Source organism: Octopus sinensis, linkage group LG17 (assembly GCF_006345805.1).
Source record: "Octopus sinensis linkage group LG17, ASM634580v1, whole genome shotgun sequence".
NCBI classification, from domain to species: Eukaryota; Metazoa; Mollusca; class Cephalopoda; order Octopoda; family Octopodidae; genus Octopus; species Octopus sinensis.
In genome coordinates, this window is record NC_043013.1 from 12,496,850 (window position 1) to 12,523,671 (window position 26,822).

At 37.6% G+C, this 26,822-nt stretch overlaps 1 protein-coding gene across 2 annotated transcripts in view; it reads left to right on the plus strand.

The window, feature by feature from the left end:
- Window positions 1-25,421, plus strand: part of LOC115221075 (zinc finger protein 1-like) — a 34,595-nt gene extending 9,174 nt beyond the window's left edge. The window contains exons 2-4 of one of the 2 annotated variants that reach the window (XM_029791287.2): window positions 6,388-8,885; window positions 18,376-18,592; window positions 25,004-25,421. In XM_029791287.2, coding sequence (XP_029647147.1) covers window positions 6,388-8,885; window positions 18,376-18,592; window positions 25,004-25,227 — 2,939 coding nt within the window. In that variant the 3' untranslated portion in view covers window positions 25,228-25,421. The remainder of the gene's footprint in view (window positions 1-6,387; window positions 8,886-18,375; window positions 18,593-25,003) is intronic. The other variant, XM_029791288.2, reaches the window with a different exon arrangement.
- The last annotated feature ends 1,401 nt before the right edge of the window (window positions 25,422-26,822 follow it).

The window sequence follows — 26,822 nt, forward strand, 5'->3', positions numbered from 1 at the left end:
TGTGTGTGTATGTATTCACTGAACTGAATCCTCCCCTCTTTATTCTACAGACCACCACCTCTTCCACTAGTCACCCCCCCACACACACACACACACTGGTCACTATTTTTACCTGTGATCATAAGATCTCCTCCTATTCATAAAGACCCACTTCATTAGTGGAACATCTGTTTTGATAATTGTTCAATTATTCTCTTTCCTGAATTCAATAATTTTATTCTTTATGTCTGTCTGCCTGTACCCATTTATTTATCCCTCTATCTATCTCTCACTATCTGTCTATCCATTTTTCTATTCATCCAAATCTTTCTATCAGTTTATCAATCAATTTTTGCATCTATCTATCTATCTGTCTGTCTGTCTATCTATCTATCTATATATGTATCTATCTATATATCTATCTTTCTATATATCTATCTATCCCATCTATCTATCTATCTATCTATCTATCTATCTATCTATCTATCTATCTATCTATATATCTATCTATCTATCTATATATCTATCTTTCTATATATCTATCTATCCCATCTATCTATCTATCTATCTATCTATCTATCTATCTTTCTATCTATCTTTTTATCTATCTATCTATCTATCCCATCTATCTATCTATCTATCTATCTATCTATCTTTCTATCTATCTATCTATCTATCCCATCTATCTATCTATCTATCTATCTATCTATCTATCTATCTTTCTATCTATCTTTCTATCTATCTATCTATCTATCTATCCCATCTATCTATCTATCTATCTATCTATCTATCTATCTATCTATCTATCTATCTATCTATCTTTCTATCTATCTTTCTATCTATCTATCTATCTATCTATCTATCTATCTATCTATCTATCTATCTATGTCTTTCTGTCACTTCATCTATCTAATAATCTTTCAAACTGTCAATCTATCTATTAATCAATTGATCTATTTATCTATCTAGCAATTTCTGTAGCTTTATCTGTTTGTCTCTTTGAATCCCCCCCCCCCCACTATCCCTCAGTACCCCTACCATCATCCTACAATTATTTGATACCACCTCTGTCACTACCCATTTTTAATCTCCCTCTTCCCGGTCGGACACTTTATAATCTTACTGGTGACCAAATGACCATTTATACTGTCATCAACTCACTTGTCTAGATGACCAACTGACCAAATTATATTAGGTATTTGAGACTTTCTTCTAACTCTTGGACATTTCTATCATAACCCTTTCAACACCGACCACTCCAATCCACCTTTACCATTCATCCTTTTGGTACCAAGTTGAAGCGCTTGGCTTAGTGGTTGGGGTGTTTGACACATGATCGTAAGATTGTGATTTCAATTCCTGGACCAGTCGACATGTTATGTTCTTGAGCAAAACACGTCATTTCACGTTGCTCTAGTCCACTCAGCTGGCAAAGGTGAGTGACTCTGCAAAGGGAGGAATATACATTAGAGAAACCAGGGAGCTGGCCTTATGCTCCTTACAGAGTAATGTGGACAAACCCTAAACCTTTTGATACCAATCAACATGTGGCTGTCCCTAATTCTAAACTTTGTGCTTTCAACTAATCAGAATTAATACATTCCATCAAAATATGCTAATTTATATTCTAAACACAAGTTTCGAATTTTGGCACAAGGCCAGCAATTTCAGGGAGAGAGTGTGAGCTGATTAGAATGATCCCAATGTTCAACTGGGACTTATTTTATCAACCCCCAAAGGTATAAAAGGCAAAGTTGGTGTCGGCAGGATTTGAACTCTGAACCTGAAAATGGACGAAATTCTTCCACTGATCATTATTTAGTCCAGCATGGTCGTGTTTTTGCCAGATCACCATCTTATTTTGTTTTATGATATTGGTTTTGAATTTTGACACAAGGCCAGCTGTTCTGGATGCAGGGATAAGTTGATTACATCGATGTCTGTGTTCAACTGGTGCTTAATTTATCAACCTCGATAGGATGAATGACATTGTTGACCTTGGCAGAATTTGAACTCAGGACATAAAGATGGATGAAATGCCACTAAACATTTTTGTTCAGCATGATAACATTTCTACCAGCCTGCTACTTTATTTTCTTTTATGATATCATTTATCAACATTCATTATATTATCATATGTTTAACCCTTTTGATACTCTGGCTCTGTAGTACAAATGTCTTGTTTTTATAAGTTTTGAATTAAAATCTTCCTCCAAACCTTAGTCACTAGCTTAATGATGTGCAGATTTAATATAGACAAAAACCGAAAGCATTGCAAATGACAGGATCAAAATGTTGGCAGATGTATGCAGGAGAGATGGTACATGAATATAATGCATACTCAATGAAAAATTTCTGTGAATTGATTGTAGAAGATAATGATGGAACAAATGTAAATAAGAAAACTAGCAAACTGAGACAGCAGCAGAGAACATTTGGTTAGTTATTAGGTATCACTGAGGAGATTGAGATTAACCCTTTCAATACCAACCCAGCTGAAACCAGTTCTGGCCCTAGTACAAATGTCTTGTTTTCATAAGTTTGGCATTAAAATCTTCCACCAAATCTTGGTCACAAATTATGTTCCTAACACTAGCTTAATGATAACTAAGTTATTTTACTAAATTCTTTGTTATATTTAAAATAATTGAAAGAAACACAGAGTACCTCAAAATAAATATGGTAATAAAATGGTTAAAATATATAATAGAGAAACAATTCTTAATCCTTTTGATACCAACCCACCTAAAACTGCTGCTGGCTCTCTAGTACAAATGTCTCATTTTCATAAGTTTTGAATTAAAATCTTCCACCAAACCTTAGTCACAATTTATGTTCCTAACACTAGATTAATGATAACTAAGTTATTTTACTAAATTCTTTGTTATATTTAAAATTAATTGAACGAAACACTGAGTGTCTCAACAGAAATATGGTAACTAAATGGGTTAAGACGAGATGACAGAAACATCAACTCTAAAATCTTTTTAGCTATAGGCAACAAGACCTGAAATTTTGCAGGGAAGGGAGCTTGTCGATATTATATCAACCCTGGTGCTCAACTGGTACTTATTTTTATGAAACCCCGGAAGGATGAAAAGCCAAGTTGACCTCAGCAGAATTTGATCTCAGATCATAAAGCCATGAAATGCTGCTAATCAGTTTGTCCAGCTTGCTAACCCCCTGCCAGTTCAAATTTTTCGTTATTTTTCAAAATTAATTGAAACAAAGGCTCTGTATTTTAAGGGAGAGAGACGTAGTAACAAAAGGGTTAACTAAAATACCAGTTAACTGCTAGGGGCCAATCTAATCGCCTGTTCCCTCATCCAAAGTGTGTGGCCTTGCTTTAAGCTGTTTATTTTTAAAAAATCATGAAGAACCCAGAGTGGGGTACAATTTGGCAGTTCCAATGTTAATTAAGCTTCGTTTTTCTCCCAGACTTTTCTTTGAAGGTTCTACGATTACCCCCAACCCAACGCCCCTCCTTACACACATGCTCACCACTACATTCACCTTCCTCTTTTTGTGGACCCTAAATGCCTTCAGTCTGTAGAAGTAGGGTGGGGAGGGGGCTTTATCAGCTTATCTTCATTTCTACAGATTTGGTTCCAGACTTCTAAAGTTACTGGCAGCAAATAGTGTGTATATGTCTATGTGTGTGTGTGTGTGTGTATATATACACATACATACATACATGCATATATATATATATATATATATATATATATATTATATATATATATATATATATAGTTTGTATCCCATATATTGCATAAATTCTCTTTGTGTTGTCTGTATAAGTAATTTCCTATTTTTGAGGTGTGTTTGTGTGTGGTATGTATATATATATATATATATATATATATATATATATATGTTGCACACACACACATCACACACGTGTGTATGTGTTTATCTATATACATAATGAGGCCAAAAGAGAAAGAGAGCACAATTTTGTGTGTGTGTGTGTGTGTGTGTGTGTTCATTGCTATATATGCACACACACACACACACACATGTATACATTTACAGGTGTGGATGTGTATATAAAAGAACTGTGTGTGTGTGTGTGTGTGTGTGTGTGTGTGTGTGTCTCTGCATGCTCATTTCTCCTACGTGTGTTATTTCAATGTTTGAGCCGTATGCATCAAGGACCATGTCTGCTTGCGTACACGTATGACAACATGTGTGTGTGGTGTGTGTGTGTGTATGTATGTATGTGTGTGTGTGTGTGCATGTATGTATGTGTGTGTGTGTGCATGCGCACGGGCCTAATTTGAGGACTTGTGTTTCAAACACCTGGTCTATGACACTGATAAGAGCAAGCTTAACAGGACTGATAACACTTAAGTCCTGCTGGTACCTCTCACTCTCTCTCTCTCTCTCTCTCTCTTCCCTTTCTATCTGTCTACCCACCCTTTCTATATCTATCTATCTATCTATATATCTATCCTCTATGTATCTCTCTATCTCAATATGGATTAGCTGGCTGTATACAAGGCAGCGACTGTGGTGCTTTCTTGCTACAGACTTTTATATCTCTTTGTCCACAAGACTCAATCAACGTGAAGAAATAATAAACATGTGACGTCACCCAGCATAGGTGAAGGTGAAGGTGGTGGTGGCGGCGGCGGTGCGGTTGTTCCTTTTTTTTGTTATTTTTTTTTATAATTAATTTTTTTTTTATTTCTAGGTTAAGAAGAAATGTGAGATGATGTGATATTGCATTTACACCTTCTGTTAGGGTCTTGTATGTTGTTGTTGTTGTTGTTGTTGTTGTTGTTGTTGTTGTTGTTGTTGGCGGTGGTGGTGGTGCTGGTGCTAGCGCTTAACCAGTACTGACTGATACAGGATGGGACAAGCTTTTTTAACATGTTCCAAGTTCAAATCTCACCTTGGCCAACTTTGCTTTTTGTCCTTTCAAGAGTTGATAAAATGCTGTACCAGACAAGTATTGTGGCTGATGGTGTCAACCATCTCCCTTTCTCTCAAAATTTCATACCTATTTCTTTACTACCCACAAGGGGCTAAACACAGAGAGGACAAAGAAGGACATAATTTCATACCATCTGACTAAATCAGAAGCCATTGTTGTTGTTGTTGTTGTTTTTGTTGTCGTTGTTGTTGTTATTATTGAGTGAGAGAGCAGCACATGCCATCGAAGTGATACTGGGGTATAAATATACGATACCCATCATGACTACCTGTCTGATAAGGGTACTCCAGGCACCTGCATCACCAACCATATGTATGTGACATGGTGATCTCATATCATGATAAACAGCACAAGATCTTGCAGGCAGGTAGGGCTCATTTAGAATTTTACATCAAGTTGAGTAGCCCATCCTGTTCAAAAGATTCCTGAATAAAGATTGTTTAAGGATGATGAACAAAACACTCTTGTTTCCAGTGGTGAATTATTCAAACCCTAAAGAATCTCTCTCGACACATGGCTATGATGTTCCCTCACTACTTCTGCTCATGATCAAAGATGCACATATTGTCAGCCACTAAGGGACATGCTCAACTAATTAAGGTCAAGCAACTGACAAGCAAATATGTGGTACTGAGCAGAATATTTACTGTAACCCATCTTTCACACTTACCCTACAGTGTCTTTCTAAAAAAAATAGACAATCATATAATCAAAATTTCAAAACGAGATAATGCATGATTAATTCGGAACAATGTGAATAAATAAGAATTGCATTTGGCAGTAACTGGAATGTTAAAGGGTTACAGGCATTCTACCCAGGACCATTATTTTAAGACATTCAAGAGTGACTTGGAATAGGTTTTGCTGTTATTTCTGGTAAACTAAGTGACCACATAGAGGGGGTGTCTTGCTGCATTAATTTATGTCTGCATAGGAACCCTCTTTGGTTCCTATTTTATTTGGGTGAACCCTTATAACCATCTAGTGTTTTAAAAATCCTGTTATCTCTCTATATATAAACGGCAAAATGTCTGTGTGCATGTCCTTTATACAAATCCACAATTTTTCAGTTAGAGGGCTCGCACTTTCTATGGTCATTCAAAACCGTCCAAGGATGGTCGTGCACATCTTTACATTTCCCCAGTCACCCCGCAAAGCCATTAAAAGATCAATAGAAGTGACTTTTTTGTGAATTTTCTATCCAAAACCCAATCAAAATGCCCGAAACTTGATACGCCATTTGAAAGCTTGCTAGCTGTATGTGATTGGTCGGAGATTTGGACAGTACTCGCGTGTATATGCGCACGCACGCACGCAGCTGTATATGCATGCACTAGCACTACGACCCGGCATTGCTGGATCATAGTGCTAGTACTCTTATAATTCAGTATCATTATTTGGAATTGTATTAAAAAAAATTCTAATATTTGTTCATCTCATTGCTCTTTGTCTTTTTTTCTTTTCTTCAGATTCTGTGAATAATACCGATGATGAATATCTCTTGAAATGTATGCACTGCAAGGAATCTTTCAGTCAAGAATCTCGGTTGCATTCTCACATTAAAGCAATGCATTCAGAGAAGTCTGTGAAATTCATGTGTTCGAAATGCGAAGAGACATTTACGCTGAAATCCCAGCTTGATAACCATATGGAACTGCATTTGGCCACTTCACAGACTTGTACTGTCTGTAAGAAAACATTTGCCAATGTCTACCGACTTCAGCGCCACATGATCAGCCACAATGAGAGCACATCGCTACGGAAATTTAAGTGCGAGGAATGTGGCAAAGCGTTCAAATTCAAACATCATCTCAAGGAACACATTCGTATTCATTCTGGAGAGAAGCCTTTTGAATGTTCCAACTGCCGGAAACGGTTCAGCCACTCCGGTTCCTACAGCAGTCACATGACCTCCAAAAAATGCTGGGTCGTGAACATGAAGAGTCGTCGGATCGACCACAATGGTAACGCAGGTGACTCTGTTCCATATTCTCCGGCCTCTAAAAATGGACATAGCCAGTCGGCCATCTCTTTGCAAAAATCCTCAGGCAGTCTTCCACGACAATTAATTACATATGATAACCCCAACTCTAGCCTTCCAAAATTCTTTCCTAATGCTTCTTCATACATCTCATATCCCATGTACCCTCAGAAGGAGAACCTTTCCGACAGAATCGCGCCACTAACCAACCAGACTATTGCACATTCTAATTCCTCAAAAGTATCTTTTAATCAGAAGCCTTCTCTAACAAAAAATACAAAACTCTCACCTGACATGAACTCAAACATGCAGCCTTTATCGATGGTAGTCCTGAAGAAACCTGACAGTCCTGCCGTACCCTTGCAGTCACAAGTGACCTCTCCGCCTCTTGACGAACAAGTCATCAAAACTGAGCCATCAGACCAGTCGGAGGTCATCAAAGTTTTAAGTAGTGTCAATATTAAGAAGGAAAATTCTAAAGACGGTTTTCCAGTAACCGACGTCATGCAAGAGAAGCACTCCGATTCCCCTCCTCTTCCTCCATCCAACTTTGTAGATGCCAAAGATGTTGATCTCACATGCCGATTTTGTGCATCAGCCTTCCGCAGTCCTGTGGCACTGCACCAACATGAACGCTATCTATGCAAATCCAACAAAGATATCGTGCATAGAGTTACCAACTTGGAGGTAACGTCGTGCAACAGTCCGAGTAGTACAACTTCCTCGTCGGAAATGATTAAACGCGAGACACCAAACGGCAGTTTGGAGAACGGCACCGATGAGGAGGAAGCAGAGGAAATTTTCAAAGAGGAAAACCTCGATAAGAAGTTCCGTATGCGTTCCATGATAAGCGACGACCAGCTGCAGGTTCTGAAGAAATATTACCAGCTCAACCCTCGACCTCGTAAACATGACCTGATAAAAATCGGCAATGAAATTGGTTTCCCGAAACGCGTGGTGCAGGTTTGGTTTCAGAACATGAGAGCACGAGATCGTAAGAAAGGTAAAAATGTCCCGTATTTCCCCGCTATGGCTCGTTTCAAACAACAGGAGGATTCAGCAACCACGTCCTCCACATGGAAAGAGCCAGTAAAATCTACTAATTCGGCCTACATCCCTGTGGTTCCACATTTCAATAATTCTGTCCAAATTCCTTCTGGAATTCCACCATCATCATCGCCTTCATTTCCAGCTCATTCACATACAAAAGTAAACGGTCAGTTTAACGCTGCCACCGAAAACCGTGATGCCTTGTTCAATAACCAGGACCAACCTTTAGATCTTAGTCTGAAAAGAGAACCCCCCAGAGCTCACAGTGGCCACAAACCAGTCAGTAGCAATGCCTATAATTCCCATCCTCCTCCTGCTACTCCCAGTCAGAATTTTGATAACGAAGTTCTAAACCTAAGTTGCCGATCTCCTATCAGTGTCAAGCAAGAACATGTAGATGGCGCAAGCTCTGCTCAAAGTAGCTTCCAGGAATCTGCTCTGTATAAATATATGAAGCAAGAAGGAATGATTGTTAACAAGCCAGCCCTTAACCAAGACGCGACCTCGTTAAGCAAGCTTTCCCATTCCAGTCCCATTCCAGCCGCGATGCAAGACTCTCTCACATCACCTTATCGCTCCAGTGGCAAATCCATTGCCAGTGGGGAGAACGAAAGCAAACCCAAAGTTCCAAAGTCTGAGTTGAAGCAGCCCGATGACTCGTCAATGTCAAGTGATGGTTCTATAGACAGCGTTAGTAATCGGTCTCTCGTCATTGACGAGAGTAAATTCCACAATGAGAAAAGCGACGGTGACTGTCTTTCTGATGATGATGATGAAGATGATGACGATTCCGACGAAGATGATTCTCCACCAAGACTGTCAAATGGTTTGTCCGATGGTAATCTCACTCCTTCCAAGATGAGAGAAGACAACCATCAGACAAATCCAGATGGCACCAAAAAACCAAAACGATTACGCAAGAAGTCTTGGAAACAGGTTAGTGTTTCTTTGGCTATTATTATGATTGTTGTCTTATCTACTAATTTCTAATTAACTTATTAAATAAGATTTTACTTTGTCTTGTCTTCAAGTAGTATAGGTAGACTGATTGCACTTTGCACAATGGAAGTCATTTATTCTGATCACTTAATGTTATCAGTCAGTTATTGTTATCTAGAAGGCGCCATCTTAAAGTGATCACAATAAGCATTCTTCTAGCTTTCTCTCACTTTCTCTATCTATCTCTCTCTCATTCCCTCTCTGTGTGTATGTATATATGTAAACCAACTCATAAGCTCCATTGGTATTCTTCAGAAAATAAAGGGATTCTTGAATGCAGGAAGGCTGAGAACACAGCTTAGAAAATCAGTTAAATACCCTTAAAAGATAGTATGGGCAGCAAGCCTCCCCTGGGTATTTTCTGGTCATTTTTTTTTTCTATCTTCTAAAGGGTGTTTACCCTATTTTCTAAGCTATCTTCACAGCCTTTCTGCATTCACAAATTTCTTTATTTATGTGGAATGTGTGTGTGTGTATCATTATCGTCATCATTTAATGCCCGTTGTTCATGCTGGCATGGGTTGGACGGTTTGACTGGGCTGGCACGTTTAAAGGCTGCACCAGGTTCCACTCTGATTTGGCTTGGTTTTCTAAATCAGACTGGGGCCTGGTGTAGCCTTCCAGCATGCCAGCCCAGTCAAACCTTCCAGCCCATGCCAGCATGGACAACGGATGTTAACTGATGATAAGGATGAGAATAAATATGTATGTGTGTGTGTATATATATATATAAATACCCACACACACACTTGTATAGTGTTCACTGTCAGAAGAAAGAGTACTCAAAAACTGTAGGGATTTAATATTTTCATTTTGGTCAAGTCAATCCCTTGCTACTCTGAGTTCCCCCTGTGGATACACAGGGCTTTCAGGCATCCTGAAGACCCAGTTTACTCACAGACAAAAAACTCAGTGTAACAAGAGACTGATGCAACGATGATGGTTATGGTGTATATATATTTGTGTATATATATATATATATATATATATATATCAGAATTAAGGGTCACATTTAACCACTAGTTCTCAACTATCTTTTTTTTTTTTTACCTATGGACCCTCTTTAGTTCCTATTTTACTTGGGTGAACCCTCATAACTATTTAGTGTTTTAAAAAGAAGTATAACCAATTATTGCACATGATTCTTACCAAGAAAATCTTTGGAACCCCCCTGCCCCCTCCCTCCCCGGGGGCCACATGGATCCTGGTTGAGAACCACTGCTTTCAACAAATAAGCATTTGACCTTTTCACACCTGATTAGAATCTGAATCACACCCTAAAATATTCCAGATTTCACCAACCACCTGTTGCTTTTGTAGTTCTTTAGAAAGAGTTTGATTTGAAACCCTTGTGCTCCTTGTCACATCACCCTCAAACAGAAATACCATTATTGCCATTGTCCTTGGCTACTTTCTCCCCTCCCTTCCCCAGACTCTCTGAATTAAACAATTTGACCCATACATGCTTCATTGGAACTACCTGCTCAACCTTGGTATTGGTGCAAAGGTGTGGCTAAGGTAAAAATAAATAAATAAAAATAAGATAAAAAGATTTCTTTGAATTCTTTTGATTTCTTTGAAATCTTTTTATTTTACTTTTATTTATTTATTTATTTTTTTTTACCTTAGCCACACCTTTGCACCAATACAAACCAAAACCATATTTAAAAAAGAAAAAAAAAACCCCATTAACCCCACCACCACCGCCACCACATACACTTCCCTGACTGCTATTCCTTCACCTCACCTCTTCCCTACAACTTGACCATAGCACCCTCCTGTTTCTCAGAACATATATAAAAAGGAAGAACCCCCCCCCACCACCACCGCCTCATCCAAAAAAGAAGAAACTTACTTCCCAAAGAAAGGGGCGGGGGGGGGGGGTGAAATTCTTTCCTGCTTTTTGTTTCTTTCTCTCTGTTTTTTTTTTTTTGTTTTTTTTATTCCCATCTCTTTCACTGGTATTTTGACAACTTTATCTGATGAAGAATAAAGCTTAGTGTGTGTGTGTGTAGGAGAAAAAAATATTCTATCCAAATTCTTCTTCTGTATCATGTAGAATTGCCAAAATATTTTTGGAGGGGAAGATAAATCACACACTTTGTCAATTTTTTTTTTTTTTTTTTTTTTAGTTTTACTTTTATTTTCATAAACTGTCTTTCCAAAGAGAGTAAACAAGGTTTACTTCAAAAATCCTCTTCCTCCCTACTCGCCCACCCCCACCTCATCACAGCATCACCATCATCATCATCATCATCGATGACAGAACCACATTCTAAACCTTGTCCGCCTCTCTCTTTCTCCTTCTCCCCCTCTCTCTCTCCCTCTCCCTCTCTCTCTCTCTCTCTCTCTCTCTCTCTCTCTCTCTCATACAAGTACACACACACACACAAAAGGAATGTGATAAGACAAACACAGATATGGCTGTATGATTTAAGAATTTCGGTTCCTGGCCTCATGATATATAATTCCAAATTTGATTCCACTGCAGTTTCTATCTGCCAAATCTACTCACAAGAGTGAGTTAAGCTCAGGGGTTACAGTAGAAGACACTTGCCCAAGATTACTGCACGGTGGAATTGAACTTGAAAGCAGAATGGTTTCTTGCTGCTCTGGGAATTTCACTTGTGTACTCTGACGATCATAACTTCTTAACTTGCCCTGCTGACCCCCTGTGGGTACACAGGGACAGTGAAACTCCCTGAGTAGCGAGAGACTGACTCAATCAAAGTTAACTTCTTAACTTGCCCTGCTGACCCCCTGTGGGTACACAGGGACAGTGAAACTCCCTGAGTAGCGAGAGACTGACTCAATCAAAGTTAACTTCTTAACTTGCCCTGCTGACCCCCTGTGGGTACACAGGGACAGTGAAACTCCCTGAGTAGCGAGAGACTGACTCAATCAAAGTTAACTTCTTAACTTGCCCTGCTGACCCCCTGTGGGTACACAGGGACAGTGAAACTCCCTGAGTAGCGAGAGACTGACTCAATCAAAGTTAACTTCTTAACTTGCCCTGCTGACCCCCTGTGGGTACACAGGGACAGTGAAACTCCCTGAGTAGCGAGAGACTGACTCAATCAAAGTTAAAATATTTTTAATCTCTACTAGGACATTGAGCACTCTTTCATGTGTGTGTGTGTGTGTGGAAGCCGGCTGCTATGTATATATGTGTGTGTATTTGTATATATGTGTTTAAATGTATATATGTATGTATATGTGCACATATATGTATATATTTGTGTTTGTGTGTATATATATGCATGAATGTATGTATGTATGTACATATATATGTGTGTGTGTGTGTGTGTGGAAGCCGGCTGCTATGTATATATGTGTGTGTATTTGTATATATGTGTTTAAATGTATATATGTATGTATATGTGCACATATATGTATATATTTGTGTTTGTGTGTATATATATGCATGAATGTATGTATGTATGTACATATATATGTGTGTGTGTGTGTGTGTGTATGTATATATACATATATTTGTGTGTATATATATATATATATATATATATGCATGTGCATGCATATTATATATAAGTGTGTGTGTATATAGATATATGCATCAAATATGTATATATATGTGTGTGTGTATTTGTATATATGTGTTTAAATGTATATATGTATGTATATGTGCATATATATGTATATATTTGTGTGTGTGTGTATGCATGAATGTATGTATGTATATACATATATATGTGTGTGTATGTACATATACATATATTTGTGTGTGTATATATATGTGTATATATATATATATATGTGTGTGTGTGCATGCATATTATATATAAGTGTGTGTATATAGATATATGCATCTATGTATATATGTGTGTGTGTATGTGTATATACTTTCGTGTGTGTGTGCATATCAGCCCTAAATTCTTTCTCCTATTTCTTTCGTGTGTGTCAGATTTCTAAACCAACTGCTTTAATTAACAGCATGTAATTAAAAAAAGGAATAATATGAGATGGCAATGCAAAGAAGAAGAAAAAAAATTAAAATAATTAAATAAATAAATAAATAAATAAACTAATCTCGTAGGGTCTGCCTCTGCTTCCCTTCAACCCCCACCCCACCCCTACGCACATGCCCATATATTCTTGGTAGGGATTTGGGGTTAGGAATTGAGGGAGTAACATGATGTCATGTCTGAAATTTGTTAGCTTAGTTAAACCCCGGAATATCAAATGATTGAAATTTGTTGATCCATGTCCAAGTAGTCTGGATCATTATTATTATTATTATTATTATTATTATTATTATTATTATTATTAAGGCAGTGAGCTGAATTGTTAAGCATGTCACTCAAAGTGCTTAGCAGTATTTCCCCTGTCTCTTTACATTCTGAGTTCAAATTTCATCAAAGTCGATTAAAGTAAGCACCAGTTGAACACTGTGGTTGATGTAATTGTCTTATCCCTTCCTCTTAAAAAAAAAAAAAAAATTGCCGGCCTTGTGTTAAAATCTGAAAACATCATTATTATTATTATGCGAGTGAGCTGGGAGTATCAATAGTACACCAGACATAAATGCTCGGGGGCATTATGTTCTGAGTTCAAATTCTGCCGGGGTCAACTTTGTCTTTCATCATCATCATTTAACATCCGCCTTCCATGCTGGCATGGGTTGGATGGTTTGACAAGAGCCGGCAGGGCAGAAGCCTGCACCAGACTTCTGTAAGTGTTTTGGCAGGATTTTTACAGCTGGGTGCCCTTCCTAAGACATACCAGCTGAGCACTGGGGTTGATGTAATCAACCAGTCCCCTCATCCGAAATTTCAGGACTTGTGCCTATTGTAGAAAGGACTATCATTGTTGTTGTTATTATTATTATTATTATCGTTATTGAGTGAGAGAGCAGTGCATGCCATCAAAGTGACTCTGGGGTAAAATATACAAATCCCAGTATACCCATCATGACTACCCGTCTGATAAGGGTACACTAGGCACATGCATTACAACCACATGTGCGCAACATGGTGATCTCGTATCAAGATAAACAGCGCATGACCTTGTGGGTGGGGCCCAGTTAGAATTTTCTTCAGGTCGAGTAGCCCACCCTGCTCAAAAGGTCCCTGGAATAAGGGTTGAACAAAACACCCGTGTTAGGGGAAACTGCTTTTAAAAGTGTGTGGCACATATACGCATGGCCACTGACACAAGCATGGATGTGTGAGAGACAATAGTTACTTCTTCCTAAAATCACATTCTGACGTCTTAGCATTTGGAAAGATATATTGTTTGATGTAATCTTAAATAAACTATGTCTGAATAAAAGACAGGGTGGTCACAATTTGGACTCTTTTGATCATGAAAGTATTCTCAAATATGAAAGAAATTTCCTACTCTGCATTTACCCTCTGTGTGTGTGTGTGTGTGTGTCTCTCTCTCTCTCTCTCTGTGCAAAGGGGTAGTATTTTGTCCCTTTTTTCTTTCAAACTAATAAAGAGCATGTACACATACAATAGCAATCAGTTAGATATACGCAAACTTGACTTCAATAGAAATGAGAATATGTGCATCTTTCAGTTTAGATATTGGGTTGTCAAATAAATTCATTTGTTTCTATTCCAATGTTATTGGAATTCTTCGAGTCAAGACCCTGTGGTTTCTGCCATCAAATCATTTGACAAGCTAGTGGAACTTTGGCAGGAATTCACACAAACAACAAAGAATAAATTCTCAAAATTATTTCTTAAAATTGTTAATAAAAAAAAAAAAAAACAAGGATTAAGATAAATAAATAAAGAGATTAATGACTTTATCTGATAACCCAACAATAGTTGCAGACTCGCTTCTTGTTGTAGTGTTGATCCTGTACAGTGGTTCTCAACCTTTTTTAATATTCGGGGCCAAGATCCAAAACCTGGATTTTTTTTCAGGGGGCAGCACTAAAATATAAGTACAAAATAAAGACGCATGTCAATTACAGAAAGATTTTTTATATTTAAAAATTTCTTTATTGCCCACAGGGGGCTAAACATAGAGGGGGGAAAACAGGGGAATAAGTCGATTACATCGACCCCGGTGCGTAACTGGTACTTATTTCATCGACCCTGAAAGAACAAAAGGCAAAGATGACCTCGGCGGAATTTGAACTCAGAACGTAAAGACAGACAAAATACCTATTTCTTTATTACCCACAAGGGGCTAAACACAGAGGGGACAAACAAGGACAGACATAGGTATTAAGTCGATTACATCGACCCCAGTGCGTAACTGGTACTTAATTTATCGACCCCGAAAGGATGAAAGGCAAAGTCGACCTCGGCGGAATTTGAACTCAGAACGTAAAGACAGATGAAATATGGCTACGCATTTCGCCCGGCGTGCTAACAGTTCTGCCAGCTAACTGCCTTTTATTATATTTAAAGAGGGGGTGGCGTTTGGAGGCAACTCAAGGGCCACTTGTGGCCCTTAGGGCTACGGTTGAGAACCACTGTTCTATCTGCTTTTACTCCTTCAGTAATGTTTCCTTGTATTTACTCCTTTTGCTAATGTTTTGTCTGTTTTCTTGTTGTAGTTGTTGTTTTTTTTTATGATTCTTCCACTCCACCCCTTTCCCCTTTTTGTTGTTGTGCTAACATTTATATTCTTTGTCTTTAATACTAACATCTTTTTCTCTTATACTCTCCTTTATTGCTTTGTTTTTTTTTTAAGTACTCCTTATATTCCTTTCATGAATGTAGAGACAGAAAGAGTATTAACAAAAACTGATGATCGTTTTCTACCATTCTATCATTTTTGGTATTCTTTTCTTAAAATTCTATAATGTGTACTAATACTAGACCAATTCCATGCATTTTATGATCAGTGGCTCATATTTAACTAAGGTGTAAAATCATTCAAATTTCTTCCCATCATGCACCACCTTCAACAAGCAAAAATCAACTTCCCCTTTTTCCCAATCTTTATATATAAAGCTGAAGTTGCCTGTGTGTGGATGTGGCAGGTTTGGTAGCCTTCAACTAACACTATCTCCTCCGAGAACCTGCGGTGCAAGTTGACCAAAATTGAGAGTATGATATAAGAAGGCTTGCTCTTCATTCCGTAGAAGAAAAAATTCAAATCGGACCATGTTAACACCAAAAATTATTTACATCAAAAAGGTGCTTTTGTACTAAGAAAATCCCTATGTTTTTAACGATTTTTTGACTGCTGTGTCGCCATTTTTCAGTGTATTTCAACCAGGAAAATGTTCACTTAAAGAGAATAACAAGCTACATAACGCAAAATTTTTACTTTTCGAAAATTCCAATTTTAAAGGGGCGAAAAGAAAATAAACCCAAGCAACGCCGGGCTATACTGCTAGTATATTATAATACACCATCATTGTCATCATCATCATCATTTAATGTCCATTTTCCATGCTGGCACAGGTTGGACAGAGTGACAGGAGATGACTAGCTGAAGGGCTATTCTGGTTTCCTGACTGTTTTGGCATGGTCTACTCCTAACGCCACACTGGATACTCTTCCTAGTGCCACATATATATGCCCTGTAAAAGAACTTGGGAGGTTGGGTCTCCAACCAAGCCTTTTATGACACCCTTTAAGCCAGAAACTTTTTTTTCAGCACCCCCTCTATACACACACACACACATATATATATATTATCATCATCATCGTTTAACGTCAGTTTTCTATGCTAGCATGGGTTGGACGGTTCGACTGGGGTTTGGGAAGCCAGGAGGCTGCACCAGATTCCAGTCTGATCTGGCAGTGTCTCTACAGCTGGATGCCCTCCCTAACACCAACCACTCCGGGAATGTAGTGGGTGCTTTTTACATGCCACCAGCACAGGGGCCAGAGGTTGCTGAAAAGTTCCTGGCTTTAAGGGTGTCACGAAAGTTCTTCTACAGGGCTTTGAAAAACTGAAAGACCACTGCAATAAATGAATGAATCTCAGAGGGGAATATGTTAAATGAAATAATAATTAGCAGATCCTCCCCTGTATTTTTTATTTACCCAAAACCAGGAACTTTTTAGCATTCCTTCCATTTCATGTCAAGAATTTTATAAACTTTTGGAAGAATGTGAAATAATTTTGATTTTTAGAGCATCCACTCTCATGGCACATCCTATAAAGCTATAAGTAATAGCATGTAAATACTGGGTTGAAAAAAAGCCTTCTGCATAGAAAATGTCAAAAGCTCCTATTTATAGCTGTATGTGCTTTGATCCACAGTTCCTAAAAAAGAATTTTATATATGTATGTGTGTGTTATTTAAAAAAAATTTTTATCTGAAGAATTATAGATGAGGAATTCTATACATTTTTTTCTACACATATACTTTTGTAGCCCATTTCCAGTAATGAAACCTGTGTATTGTGGAATTAAAGAGTTTCTTAATCCTTATGATGTAAACTACTTTCACACTCACACACACACACACGTACATATAAGCTTTGTGAGTGGACTTAGTAGAGGGAAACTGAAAGAAGCACATGTATAAATATGTGTGTGTTTGTCTCTCACTACTGCTTGACAACTGGTGTTGGTTTGTTTATATTCCTGTAGCTTAGCAGTTCAACAGAAGGACCCAATGCAATAATTACCAGGCTTTAAAATCAAGTACTAAAGTAGATTTACTCAACTAAAACCCCTTTAAGGCGGTGCTCCAGCATGGCCACAGTCTAATGACTGAAACAAGTAGAAGATGAAAGATAATATATGTGCAGGCATGGCTGTGTGGTAAGTAGCTTGCTTACCAACCACATGATTCTGGATTCAGTCCCACTGCATGGCATCTTGAGCAAGTGTCTTCTACTATAGCCTCGGGCCGCCCAAAGCCTTGTGAGTGGATTTGGTAGACGGAAACTGAAAGAAGCCCATCACATATGTATAGATATATATATGTGTGTGTGTGTGTGTTTCCGCCATCGCTTGACCATCAAAGCTGGTTTGTTTACATCTCTGTAACTTAGCGGTTCAGCAAAAAGAAACTGATAGAATAAGTACTAGGCTTTAAAAAAATAAGTCCTGTGGTCAATTTATTCAATGAAAACCCTTTAAGGCGGTGCTCCAGCATGGCCACAGTCGAATGACTGAAACAAGTTAAAGAAAAAAAGAATATGTATTCACACACGCACACAAACACACATACACGCATACTCCTGTACCCTTTTCTTCAATTACTATAGTAAAACTGATCACAGCCTTTACTATATACTCTTTTATCTCGTAGTTAACCATCTTTCCATTTTATTTTCTATACTTCTTACTGCCTGCTTGTTTTGCAATTTTATATATTTGTTATTAGTCTTTATTTAGTATATTTTTATATTTTATTTGTTATATATTCGTTTAAATTGCTTTAACACTGTGTTTTTGCCCGCCCGCCTACCCTCCCAGTCCCTTGCTTTGCCAACTAACCAACAATATATTAAAAAAGCTATTTCTAACTTTTTAAAAGAGTCTACCCTGTATTGCATGGCAGATGGCATCGGAAGAAATCCAGCTCGACCTCGAAGAGACAAATACGGTCGATGAAGATCACCCACATAGGAAAAAACGCCGATCTTGGAAGAATCATCGAGTCGACGTAGAGGAAGGCTTATATGCTTGCGATCAATGTGATAAAATGTTTAGCAAGCAGAGTTCACTTGCTAGGCATAAATACGAACATTCAGGTAAAAACTAGCATTTGATGACCTCTGTGAGGGGGGGGGGAATGTACATATGCAGTGTTTGGTGAATGTCTTGGATAGGTTGTATGAGAAGGAGGTGAGGTTTTGTGGTGGTGGTAGTAAAAAGTAATAGATAATTCAAGGAAGAGGAAAAAAGATGAGATGATAAATAATTGGTTAGATCCCTTCCGAGTCATACAGTCACAGAGGGCCGGTTTCCCACTTTCTGAAGAACATGTGTTTTTTTGGGGTTTTTTTCCCTTGGACAAGGAGTCGATCTGTTGCAGGATTACCCATTTTTGCCAGCTGAGTGGACAGGAGCAACGTGAAATAAAGTGTTTTGCTCAATGATAAATAATTGGTTAGATCCCTTCCGAGTCATACAGACACAGAGGGCCGGTTTCCCACTTTCTGAAGAACATGTGTTTTTTGGTTTTTTTTCCCCTTGGACAAGGAATCGATCTGTTGCAGGATTACTCATTTTTGCCAGCTGAGTGGACAGGAGCAACGTGAAATAAAGTGTTTTGCTCAAGAACACAATGCGTCACCCAGTCCCGGAATCGAAACCACAATCTTACAATCATGAGCCCAACACCCTAACTACTAATCCATGTAACGCCACAAATGATTGGTTAGGTTGAGTATGGACATAGTGGCAGGGATGGAGAGTGCAGCATAAGGGTATGGGCATGTGATTGGTGCCATGAATGGTCACATGATAGTAATATATGATAATAGGCCAGAGTAGACAGGGATCTTGTGATATTTACCAATATTGTATTCGTGGAAAGAAAGACTAACCATCTGTAAAATGTGAAAAGTGGTCATTTAGGTGTTAGCATGACCACCTTCTAACACTATTGGTTTGGATTCAATCTCATTCTGCAGCACACCTTAGATAAGTGTCTTCTACAATAGCCCAAGGCTGACCAGTTTCATTTAGAACTAGATCAGCTCTCTCTCTCTATATATATATATATATGTGTGTGTGTGTATCTATATATATATATATATATATATATATATATATATATATTATATATATATATATACATGCACACACACACATATATATATATATAAAACACTTCAAGCATGACCAAAGTCCAGTGACTAAAACAATTAAAAAATTATTACTACCACTACTACTATTATTATTATTATTATTATTATTATTATTATCATTAAGGATGACAGATTGGCAAAATGGTTGGTGTTGGACAAAATTTTTTTACATAATTTAATTTTGGCTCTTTATATTCTGAGTTCAAATGCTGCTGAAGTCAACTTTGCCTCTTTCATCCTTCTGGGGTCAGTATAAAACCACACTGAATAAGGGGTAGCTCAGAATTGAAACAAAAGCTGTGCATTTCAATGGAAGCATGGTAAAAAGCAAAAATAGGGGTTAGGTCAGGGTGGGAGGTAAAAAGGGTATGGTCATTTTGTACATGCAAAGAAAGAAGAAAAAATGGAAAAAGATGGGAAGGTCATAGCTGGAAGACCTTTCATCCCAAATCTGATTTAAATAGTGCTGATCTAGTTCTAAAAAAAAAATCATGTTATTTGAAAGAAGATGTTTGCCATTTCTGGTTGGAATTGGTGAATAAATTGGGAGTGTAGTTCTTGTTTCTTTGATATCCATACATTTAGTTGTGTTTTTGGGAGGATCGTTTGGCCAATAATAATACATGAACAGGTTCGATTCCACTTCTTTATTATTATTAGTCAAATGGTTAAGCATCTAACCATGTAATCAATGATTTTTTGGTTTAAATCAGCGACTCTCAACCAGAGTGCATATTAGATTTTTGGGGGTCCATGGATGCAATATAGTAAATTGGGGGTCCACAGTAATTTTTCAGAAGGCATAAAAAAAATTATGCTGCAGACCAGTAAAGTTTGTGCCATAAATTGGTTATGCGTCCACAATACACAAAATATCTTAATGTATGGTGTAGTGGTTAACAGTGTGTGCTACTAACCCCAAGATTCCAAGTTCGATTCCAGGCAGTGACCTGAATAATAATAATAATAACATCAAAAAATACCTTAAGAATGAGAACCCAGGTTCGAAATTTCCCCAAGACACCTGATATAGGTTGGAGGGTGTATCAGCCGAAACGTTGTGTTAAGAACAAACAAGATGAGGACAAATATCCGTCAAATGTAAATAATGTACATAATTCCTCATCTCTTAAATATAGAACTGAATTTTTATATAATTCCTAATAATATTTAATCATAAAAATATTGTAGGATTTTTTAAACCTTTTAGCATTTAACCCTTTAGTATTTAAACCGGCCATATCCAGCCAAAATAGCTAGTCTGCTTTATGTTCAAACTGACCAGATCCAGGCTCTCACACCTACCCTACAATGTTATTCTACATTAGGTAATTACACCATCAAGATCTTGAAGATATGAGATAATGCATGATTAATTCAAATCAATGGGAATCAATAAGCATTATGTTTGATAGAATAATCTGAACACTAAAGGGATCAAACCAGCCAGATCTAGCCCATATATTCTAATAATATATGGGGTCAGCCAGATCTGGCCTCTCACACCTACCCAATAATGTCGTTCTAAAAATATAAAGCTACAAGACAACCTAGGATTAATTCAAATCGATGTGAATTAATAAGAATTACATTTGGCAGAATAATCTGAATGCTAAAGGATTAGACATTGAAAGGGTACAGGGGTGGGGGTCCACCCAAGTAAAAATAGCAATCAAAAGGGGCCATAGGTAAATGAAAGGTTGAGAACCCCTGATTTAAACAATTTCTTCTTGACCTTTTCAGTGACTTAGTTAATACCCCGCTTCCTAAAACAACTAAATATTGACACCAGATACTCACCACCACTACCACCACCTACCCTTGTTGTCTAAATTACCTTGAAGAAGAAGAAGAAAAAGAGAGAGAAGTAAAACAGAACAAAGTGTTTGAACTTTTAACCTTTACTGAATTGCCTCCATTTGTTTTTTTCTTTCTTTGTCCTTTCCCAGTCAACAAGTAGTTGTTGTCAGGTAGGATGGTAGGTGAGAATGGTTGAGATGTGCCAGATTAGAAATGGTAAAGGAATCTCTTTGTGTAGAAGTCTTGCTGCTGTTCTTTGCTTATTATTGTTATTGTTCTAGATCTTTCTAGCCAATATTGGATCAGGTTATATATGTGCTTGTGTGTGCGTGTGTGTGTGTGTGTGTGTGTGTGTGTGTGTAGGAGTAATAGAGAATATGGACTCAGAGAATGTGTGTATGTATGTAAATATATATGTATATGTATGTGTGTATACATACATTCGTGTGTGTGTGTGTGTGTATATAATATATATATATATATGTATATATATATATATATAATATATATAGGAGTAATAGAAAATATGGACTCGGAGAATGTGTATATATGTACATGTATATGTATCCATATATGTGTTTATATTTATGTGTATGCATACATACATTCATGTGTGTGTATATGTATATATATATATGTATATATATATATATATATATATAATTCTTCTTATAACTTTGTGTCATCTTCCTTTTACACAATGTCTATGTAGTGTCAGAGGGTCTTTTTTTTATTTTGTTGTGTTTGTTTTTTTATCTATTATTCTTATTACTTTTTGTTCTGGTGGCAGGGTGGGGGTAAGGTCTAGAAAATAAGATAATACCATTAAAATAGAGCATAGTTTGAACATTTCCCTTTCCTTCTATCTCTTCTTATTCCAAAGTATTTCTCATTTCATTCCTTAAAAACTTATTCACTTATTCTCAATTCCCTTAATTCCATAAGATTCTTACGGCACCGACAAGAGATCACCATCTGTCTTGGCATTTTCCATGGCGTATTTATTCCCCACCTGGGACAGGATGCCGTCCTTTGCAGGATTACTTATTTTTACCTGTTGGATGGACTGAAGCATAGTGAAATAAAGTGTCTTGCTCAAGAACACAATGTCTCACCCGGTCCAGGGATTGAAACCACAATCTTATGATCATGAGTCCAACACCCTAACCACTAAGCCACCTGCTCCACAGTGCCCTACCTTCTGAGTTCATACCCAGCTGAGGTCAGCTTCGTCTTTTCTTCTTTCTGGGTCAGTAAAATATAAAATACCATTTAAGTACTGATGGTCAACATAATAAGGTGCAGTCATGGCTATGTGGTAAGAAGCTGGATTCCCAACCACATGGTTCTGGGTTCGGTCCCACTGTGTGGCACCTTGGGCAAATGTCTTCTACTATAGTCTCAGGCCAATCTCAACACCACTATCACGAATTCAAGTTCGGCTCTGCTACTTCAATGAAACATTTAGCAAATTTGTCATGTACCCACGTCAAAAAGGATCTTGTATGCAGCTAGTTCACTTGCTAAAAATGGTAGCCAAATATCCATCAAATCACACTATGACATCTTTTAAAAGAAAAGGAAGGACACTTTGGATTGATAGTTTTAGATTCAGCAAGTTTATAGTGTAATGATAAGTCAAAAGGGGTTCCGTATGTGGCTAGTTCATTTGCTAAAAACAACAATCAAATATCTATCAAATCACATCCGGGAAAAAGGAAGGGCACATACACGTATCTGTGATGGGCTTCTATACAGTTTTCATGTACCAAATTCACTCAGAAAGCAGTGGTCAATCTAGAACTATAATATAAAAGACACTTGCCTAAAGTGCCCTGCACTGGGAGTGAACCCCAAAACCTTGGGGTTGCAAGGCTAGCTTCTTCACTGCACAGCCATGCCTATGCCAATTCTAAACCAATATCTATATTATTATCTCTTGTCAAATTCTCCAGAACCATTCACATTAGAGAGGGTAGGGTATTCTTTTGAGAAGGAGGTTTTTGGCTGCTCTTTCTAGCAAATTGCACAACCCACACACCCATCCATCCATGTCAAGGGTTTGGGTCTGGGTGTATCAAGCTACTTACATTGTAGCACTTTTAGTTAAGTCCTCTCTTCCTTTCAATTAATCCTTCCTCTGATTAATCCTCTCCTGAATCACTCTTGTCATGGACACCAGGTGTCACCACCAGGTAATTGGCCAGGTTGTTAGGGGTAGTGAAGGGGTGGAGTGATTGTGTTTTGTTTAAGAAGCTGTATGTATAAACCGTCATCGTCATTTAACTTCCACTTTTCCATGCTTGCATGGGTCGGATAGAGTTTACATATGTACACTGAATTAATCCTTCAGAATTTAAACCATCCATGTCCAATCCAAATTATTCTACAAGTTTTATGTTCCAACTGACCAGATCCAACTTCTCACACCTGCCCTACAATGTCAGTTTTAAAATAAACAATCACATCATTGATATCTTGAATCTGTGAGATGATGCATAATTAATTCAAAACAATCTGAATAAATAGGGTTTGCATTTGATAGAGCAATCTGATTGCTAAAGGACTAGATCATGCATACAAGTACTAGTCTTAAGGAGCAGTGGCTGCCAATAAGAAAAAAACTAGGGCCTTCAAGACCCATTCAACTCATACCAGTTGGAAAAAGTGGATATAAGATAATGATGATGAATGTATCTTTGTACCTATCTCTCTCTCTCTCTCTATCTATCTATCTATCTATCTGTCATTCTATTTTTCTTTCCGTCTATTTATCTGTCTATCAATCTATCTCTTATCCCTCCAGCTGTCTGTCTAGCTCAAGATATACAATAATCCCTCGCCATATCGCGGTTTATTATTTAAGCTTATGTCAATTCCTCCGTGGTGTTGTTTTGCATTTATAATAAAATAAATATATATAAATTATAAGAATACAGATACATAAGTAGCTTGTTTACCAACCACATGGTTCCGCATTCATTCCCACTGCGTGGAACCTTGGGCAAGTGTTTTCCACTATAGCCTCGGGCCAACCAAAGCCTTGACGAAAACTGAAAGAAGCCCGTCATATATGTATGTGTGCGTGTCCCACCAACATCGCTTGACAACTGACGGTGGTATGTTTACGTCCCCGTAACTTAGCAGTTCGGCAAAACAGTCTGATAGAATAAGTACTAGGCTTACAAAGAACAAGACTCGGGGTCGATTTGCTCGACTAAATGTGGTGCTCCAGCATGGCTGCAGTCAAATGACTGAAACAAGTAAAAGAGTATATATAGTGTAGTACTGTTTCTACCTTGCCAATTTTCACCAATCGTGGGGCGAGGTTTAGAAAGTAACACCCGTAATAGTCGAGGGGTTATTGTATATATGTAACAGTTTGTAATTCCACCCTTTTTTTGTCTCCTCTCATTTCTGTATTATCTTCCTGTCTTCTGCCCCTAAAAGTATACATCCCACTGCTTCCTTTTCCATTGAACTTGTTCACTAATACTTGTGTCTTTTCTTTTCTTTTCACATGTTCCTGAATCTTCCCCCCACTGGCAGGAGCACGTCCGTTTGTGTGCGATGAGTGCCCGAAGGCGTTCAAACACAAGCACCACCTAACCGAACACAAGCGGCTGCACAGCGGTGAAAAACCATTCCAGTGCAAGAAGTGCTCCAAGCGCTTCAGTCATTCTGGTTCTTACAGCCAACACATGAATCACCGCTACAAATACTGCAAACCACCGAAGCATGACGAGGAGGAAGACATCGGCGCGAATGAGTGAATGGGCCACTTACATCATCAGAAACAACATCAAACTACCACTACTACTACTATGATTACTACTGCTACTACTACTACTACAACTCCTTCTACAACTAGTTCTACTACTACTACTATTATTGCTATGTCATCCATGTTAACAATTGCATCGATAACATCAACACTGCCACTTTGCTTCATTGACAACAACAACAACAACACCACTGACAACAACAACTAACAACATACAACTACATCATCAACCGCAACAACAGTTACACCTCCACCACCTCCACTGCCACTTTGCTGAGTAACAACAACAACAACTACACGAACAACGGCAAGTACATCAGCATCGTCATTATCATTATGATCATCGTAATCGTCGTCATCATTACCATTAAACGTCATCGTTATCATTATGTTCAACGGGAATAACTGTCATTATTAAAATAGTTATAGCATCAATATTGGTTTTTTAAAAAAAATTTTTCTTTTTTTTTTTTTAAATAGCCACAATAATAATAATAATATAATAATAATAATAATAATAATAACAATAATAACTATAATAATCATGATAATGATGATGATAATAATAATCATGATAATAGTAATAATAATATCTTTCCCTCCTCCCCAAACACACATGAAGAATCACAGAAAATGGTGCTGGAGAGAAACGGCAATAATGAGTACAACTGGTACCATCAACACATACCCTTCTCTTCCATTTCTACTTCACATATATGTACACTATATACACACATGTACATATGTGTATATATATATACACATAAACGCATGTACTTTGGGCTACAGAAGTGTTGTGTTCCTGGAAAAATCTTGCTGTGATGTGGAATTTCAAAATGCAAAATTTATTTTCACATTTGGCTTTCTCTGTTACATGACATGAGTAATGGTAAGGAACTTGCATTTTGCTTTACAGAATTCTGTGCTGAGGCACCAGTTCCACGAACAAAACATATCTGAAATCCTGGAGATACCTGTATGTTTGCATATATATATATAAACGTACATATATATGTATGTGTGTGTACAATGTATATATAAATCACAGATGGGACCACAACAAAAAGATGAGAATGATGATGGTGATGATGATGATAGGAGGAGGGAGAAGCTTATGTTTATGTGTGTGTGTGTATATATATATATATATATATATATATATATATATATACACACATACTGAGAACAGCAGTATCTACCATGGGATTCCAAGGAATGGAAATGCAGAAGTAATAATTATTAGAAATAAAAATCATTATTAAAACAATTAAGCAACCAAATGAAAACTCTATTATATCACTTAATTAAAACAGAAACAACAACCATAACAACACTAACAAAGAACATGGTCAAAACCACATGAAGGTCAGAGGTCATATGTACAATTTTCCTCCGCCTACCACCTCACCCTCCTTCCTTCTGCTATAAATAACATCCCTTACACCTCAGGATTCAAAGGATGATGGTGCATGCAATCACCACTTCTCTCACTACCACCACCACCACAACTCCCACCACTTCCATATTTGGTATGCCCTAACTATACATGATATTCCTGCTGCTCCCTAAATTTGGTCACATTTT